General features: G+C 46.5%; 1 protein-coding gene across 1 annotated transcript; it reads left to right on the forward strand.

Moving 5' to 3' along the window:
* Window positions 1-2,247: 2,247 nt before the first annotated feature.
* On the forward strand, window positions 2,248-5,077 carry LOC115526413 (olfactory receptor 9Q1-like). The gene is made up of 2 exons (XM_030333813.1): window positions 2,248-3,156; window positions 5,003-5,077. Exons 1-2 carry the CDS (start codon window positions 2,248-2,250, stop codon window positions 5,075-5,077), a joined length of 984 nt encoding a protein of 327 aa, XP_030189673.1.
* Window positions 5,078-6,494: the final 1,417 nt, after the last annotated feature.

A 6,494-nucleotide genomic window follows, 5' to 3' on the forward strand; every position in this document is an offset into this window, starting at 1 on the left:
CAAATGACCTTGTAGGACACAGAGAGAGGCGGGCTGGCCAGGTGAAGGTGGAGTGGGTCAGGGGAGAAAATGGATCCAGTGCATGGTCAATTCAGATCCCCAGATCCAATTTCTTTTATTTATAATTTCCCCCCGATGTATCAGTCCAACTAGCTGCCAAGGTCTAATGCTTTAAAGATGATCAGGGGCGCCTGGGTGGCTCAGTCGGTTAAGCATCTGACTTCAGCTCAGGTCACGATCTCGCGGTCCGTGAGTTCGAGCCCCGCGTCGGGCTCTGGGCTGATGGCTCAGAGCCTGGAGCCTGTTTCCGATTCTGTGTCTCCCTCTCTCTCTGCCCCTGCCCCGTTCATGCTCTGTGTCTCTCTGTCTCAAAAATAAAATAAATGTTAAAAAAAAAATAAAGATGATCAAATATCTACTTGATCCTGCTGCACCGCAACTCTGCCAGAGGACTTTCTGTCCCTTTGCACAAAAGTCCCCCTCAGCCTTCAGAGAGGAGTCGACTGCAAGGCAGGTGTCCGTGCGTGTTCTGTTGGGCTGTAGGAGTAGACACACAATTCATGCAAACTCCGGTAATAGCTTCTGTGTGCAGTTTTGTTCCTTTTTTTTTTTAAGTTTGTTTACTTCTTTAGAGAGTGAGAGAATGCAAGCAGGGGAGGGGCAGAGAGAGAGGGAGAATCCCAAGCGGGCTCCGTGCTGCCAGCGCAAAGCCTGACGCGGGGCGCGATCTCACAAACTGTGAGATCATGACCTGAGCCAAAATCAGGTGTCAGATGCTTACCCGACTGAGCCACCCAGGCGCCCCATGCAGTTTTATTCCTAATGACAGTCCCTCTTACTGGCAGTTCAGTCTTCGGTGTGTGACGTCCGCTCTTTCTGTCTCCGTTTCCTCATCTGTAAAACGAGGATAATAAAAGTTCCTGCCTTCTAAAGTGGTTGTGGGGATTAGGTAAATTAACACCTAAATCACTGAGAATAGTTTCTAGCTATGCGTTTCTATGATTAAAGACAATATCCCTTCTTAATGAAATCTCTTGTTGGTAAACAAAGAGGCTCTAATTAAGGCAGCAGCTTTCTGTTAAGGAAGCACCTTGTTGGGTTGAGAACGGAAGGGGAAACCTATGCATGGCTTCCGATCTTTGTGAATGTTGATTGATTTTAATGACTTCTAAGACTTCAGACTTTTTTTTTTTTTTTTTTTGCTTTTAAACACTCACAGAAAATAAAAATAATCCCTGGAACATTTGCACAGCACCTTTCCCTCTGCAAAGTGCTCCGTACCTTATTTGGTAACTGTCTTCATTCCATGAAGACATATTAAACCCTTTCTACGTGCTGAGCTCCAAGGGCACATATCCCTGCCAGGGAAGACAGACTCAAGAGAGACTTTTCCATGAGAAGTACAACTTGCCCCATGGGGATGGGAAAGACAAGGTGCTTTGCCAGAAGGGGTGGCCCGTGGAAGGCACAGAAATGAGAGAAAGCATGGGGATTAGAGAAGGTGTGCAAATGATCCCGTGTGGCTGGAGAGATGTGTGATGGGGGACGGTGGCTGAGGGTGTGAAGAGCGAGAAGAAAGCAAGGGACACGGAGAAGTAGGGAGGGGGGGACCCCATGGCGGGCTCTCCCTGACATGTTGAGACGTCTGCAAAATATCCTATCCTAGACGGGACGCCATGGCTGGATTCTAACAGCGGAGTTAGGCACGATCAGATTAAAGCCTTAGACATATTACAAAGAGCAAGAATTGGCAAGAAGTACTTCTGAAGCCGGGGAGAACTGTCAGTGACAGCTGTTGTTTTGATGCAGGCGAGTGATGACAAGTGTTTGAGATAAGGGAGGAGCTGTGTGTGATCTTGCAGAGAAAGAGACAGAGTCCTGAGACAGACATTCCCGTGGTGGGCAGGACCCCGTGGACCAACCCCTCCTGGAGTGACAGGGGAATTTTGGTTCAGAAGGGTTATTTGACTCGCGGGGGCTCACGCAGCTAACTTGTGAGAAAGGCGGGGGAATGTGTAATCCTATTCCGTGATGTTCGCCTGCACTGGCTTCCTGGACATAGAAGATGGTTCTTGTTTCTCTGCGCTCCCTTGAAGGGAGGGGCTGAGAACAGTCACCTCTGAAGCTCACACAGCACCTGCTGTGTTTTGTCCAAGTACGTGGACTTAAGCTAGAAATACGGTTCAGTCCTGTTTACAGCTTCCTACCTGGCTTCTCATCCTAGCGCTCTCAGGCACCTCTGGTGTCATGGCAGAGAAGAACCTCACCTCCACGACCCAGTTCCTCCTTACTGCGTTCACTGACTGTCCTGAACAGGCTCTCCCTCTCTTCCTCCTCTTTCTGTTGATCTATCTCATCACCTTGCTGGGGAACGCAGGAATGGTCATCCTGATCCGCGTGGATGGCCGGCTCCACACCCCGATGTACTTCCTCCTGAGTCACCTCTCTTTCATGGACATCTGCTACTCATCCGTCACGGTCCCCCAGATGCTGGCCGTGCTGCTGGAGCGCGGGGCGGCTCTGTCCTACACACGCTGTGCCGCTCAGTTCTTCCTCTTCACCTTCTTTGGCTCCATCGACTGCTACCTCCTGGCAATCATGGCCTATGACCGCTACGTGGCCGTGTGCCGGCCCCTGCTTTATGTCACTGTCATGACACAGAAGGCCCGTCTGGGTTTTGTGGCTGCGGCTTACGGTGCTGGTCTCTTCAGTGCCTCCGTGAGGACAGTCTCGGCTTTCACCCTCTCCTTCTGTGGAACCAATGAGATCGACTTTATTTTCTGTGATCTCCCTCCCCTGTTAAAGCTGACCTGTGGGGACAGCTACACCCAGGAGGTGGTCATTATTGTGTTTGCGATATTTGTCATCCCTGCCTGCATGGCGGCCATCTTGGTGTCCTACCTGTTCATCATCGTGGCCATCATGAGGATCCCCTCCGCAGGGGGCCGGGCCAAGACCTTCTCCACGTGTGCCTCCCACCTCACAGCCGTGTCACTCTTCTTCGGCACTCTCATTTTCATGTACCTGAGAGACAACTCTGGCCACTCCTTGCAGGAAGATCGGGTGGTGGCTGTGTTTTACACAACAGTGATCCCCATGCTGAACCCCCTCATCTATAGCCTGAGGAACCAGGAGGTGAAGGAAGCCCTGAGGAAAGTTCTTGAATGAGCTGAGTGGTCCTGACCATTTCCCACTTGGAAAGTCCTGAGAAGTACCTCTTCAACAGCCCCAGCATTCTAGACACTCATTCCCAGCACGCTCACTGTGTATCATCCACACGTGACCCATGTCACAGGTCTGTGACTATGAAACAAAATGAGTTTTTGCAAACTTTTCTACGAAAGGTTTCTATCACACAGAGATGTTGAAAATAATGTACAGTGAACTCCTTATGTCCAATACTTAGATTCTGCTAAGTATTCGCTAATATTTTGTTATTTTTGCTTTATCATATATATATGTATATGTATAATATATACACATATATATGTATAATCTGTTCATTTACCCATCGATCAAGTCATCCTTCGACCCACCTTATTTTCTGATGCATTTGGAAGTGAGATGCCGCCGTCAGTATCAGAACTCGTCACTCCCGTAACACTTTAGAATTACGTCCTCAGTTAGGATTCAACATTGAGATTACACTTATTGCTAATGATTACATGAAGGTCATAGTTCAGTGGTCTAATTAATAAAGCCGACCCCCTCAAAGTATTCTTCACACTCTAAAAGTTCACAGAGGTGCCTCGCAGGAATCACTGGAAAATGCCCACCATAACATGCCTGTCCCATTCCTCTTGACTGGAAACATATCCCATTCTTCCTTCCTCCCTGCCTGTTCTAGCCCTCACACATCACAATGTGTGCTGAGAACCCACTTGTGAATTGATATCCCTCCCACTTCCCGTAATAGTATCTGCTGTGTCTGTATCATTGATGTCTACTCTATGTTCTTACAGTTTAAAAAAAATTTTTTTAATGTTTGTTTATTTTTGAGAGAGAGAGAGAGAGAGAGAGAGAGAGAGAGACAGAGCATGAGTGGGGGAGGGGCAGAGAGAGAGAGGGAGACCCAGAATCCGCAGCAGGCTCCAGGCTCTGACCTGTCAGCACAGAGCCCGACGTGGGGCTCAAACTCACAGACCGCGAGATTGGACGCTCAACCCACTGAGCCACCCAGGCGCCCCCTATGTTCTTACAGTTTTTGACCTCAGGGAGGCAGAGCCTTGCTGTATTCCATACACAGGTGGGCAAGAAGGTTCTCCCATACTAGATCGCTGTGTCTGCAGCAGCTCAACCTGGGTCCGAAGACTTCCAGAGTCTGTTGGTTCTTGATCCTCACTTCTCTAACTTACAGGTGTCTCAGTCAAATGCAAGGCACTAGAAGGGAACAGGCCACCCAACCCTTCATTTTCTGTTTTTATGTGATCTTTATTCCTGGAATTAAAATTATTTTCTCCATGTCCCTTGGATTAAATAAAAACCAAGATCCCAGGTGTACGAATGATGTAAACCATCGTGGGAGAGAAGAGGGAAGCTGACAGTATCTTACAAACAGGGCATGATTCCAGAATGCTGTGTCACCCCCGGAATTGCAGTACGGCTTTGCCCTGCTATCCGAGAGTAGAGGCTTCCTATGAAATCTTTCTTAAGCCAAAACAACATAAAGCAAAGAAAAAAATTACCATTAATTTATACGGAAAAAATTTTTCAGCATTCTCAGCAAGCCCAAAATAACCTCTCTTGGGCTTTTCTGATACCTTAGGACACATCTTGCTAACAGATGCACAAAATAAATCGAGACAAAGCACAGATGCTCACAGACATTGTTCGGAGCTGTGGCGGCTTGATGCTGAGAGGCTGAGTGTGGTTCCTGGGGAGGGATCATGGCAGGGCCACTCTCCATGTTCGAGGTGCATGCTGAACGCTATTGTCACCTTTTGTCATTTTTTTTTTTTGTAAACGTGAAGATCCGCTTTGGATGTCTTTTAGGTAGCAAAAGCAGGTGCGAATACAGGTCTTTCGTAAAAGTAAAGTGGGGCAACGTGAAATTTTGAAAGGTGAAGAATACCAGTAATGGGATTTTAAATTGGAAGAAGCAGCTGGAGGACCGGTCAAAGATTCAGGGAGAACGAGTACAAAGGATACTAAATTTAAGCTCACCTACAGTAAAATAAAACACATTAAAATCTCCAAAGACATTATGTGTATTTCTAGAAGACAGGATGATTGAAAATGCATATTATAATCATCATAAGAAATACTAGATCCATTCAATAGTGGCTTGTCTGGTTCTTAAAACCCAGGTTGAAAATGCATAGCTCCAAAAGACGGACAGTTAATAAATAGCTCCCATGTTGACTGTGTTACAGGTAGTGGCAAAAGGCAAAAGTTAAGAAAGGAGCTAGAAATCTCCGATTGGTCATGTGAAGTTACCTCCTGATTGAAGAGACACCATTGGGTCTGTGTGAGTGAGAGCAGTGCACCAAAGAGCTGTTTGCTCTCTTGGAATCTTCCAGAAGGCAGGAAGCACACCATGAATTGAAAGGAACTGCTAAGAGAATGAGCTGCTAGATATAAGGAGACAACTTATGCTCTTTCTGATGAGATTCTAAGCAGGCAGTTAAGGCTGCTGTTTAAGAAGAAGGGGCCAACTGAGCTGTCTCTAGGGACTAGTGGCCACAGAGCCCCAGTGTTGTATATGGGACTTTTCCTCTATAGAGAGAGTTCAGGGAAAGTTAAGAAAAATGTCCTAAGGTATCCACTTACGTATGGAAGGGCAGACATGGTTAAATTAGTTTTTTTTTTAAGTTCATTTATTTATTTTGAGAGAGAGAGAGAGAGAGAGTGCATGTGTGTGCAAGGGAGGGGTAGAGACAGAGGGAAAGAGAGAATCCCAAGCAGGCTCCACACTGTCAGTACAGAGCCCAATGTGGGGCTCGATCTCATGAACCGTGAGATCATGACCTGAGCCGAAATCAAGAGTCGGATGCTTAACCAGCTGAGCCACCTGGTATCCCAAATTACATATTAAAAAAAATCTTTTTAAGTTTTATTTATGTATTTTGAGAGATACAGAGACAACACAAGTGAGGGAAGAGAAGACAGAGAGGGTGAGAGAGAGAATCCCAAGCAGGCTCTGTGCTGACTGCGCAGAGCCCAATGCAGGGCTCGAACTCATGAAACCTTGAGATTATAACCTGGATCGAAACCAAGAGTTGGACGCTTAACTAACTGAGCACCCAGGCACCTCAAATTAAGTATTTTTAAAGAATAGTTGATAATATGAAGGTTACCTGGTTGTAAATAGGTGTCAGTATTTCCTTACATCTTGCTATATCTTGTGTGGAAGTCATTAAAATAAAGCAAATTGTGATTCTTTTTATTATTTAATTTTTTTTAATGTTTGTTTATTCTTTGCCAGAAAGAGAGAAAGCAGGAGCGGGGGAGGGCCAGAGAGAGGGAGACACAGAATCTGAAGCAGGCTCCGGGTT

Source organism: Lynx canadensis, chromosome D1 (assembly GCF_007474595.2).
Source record: "Lynx canadensis isolate LIC74 chromosome D1, mLynCan4.pri.v2, whole genome shotgun sequence".
Classification (NCBI taxonomy): Eukaryota; Metazoa; Chordata; class Mammalia; order Carnivora; family Felidae; genus Lynx; species Lynx canadensis.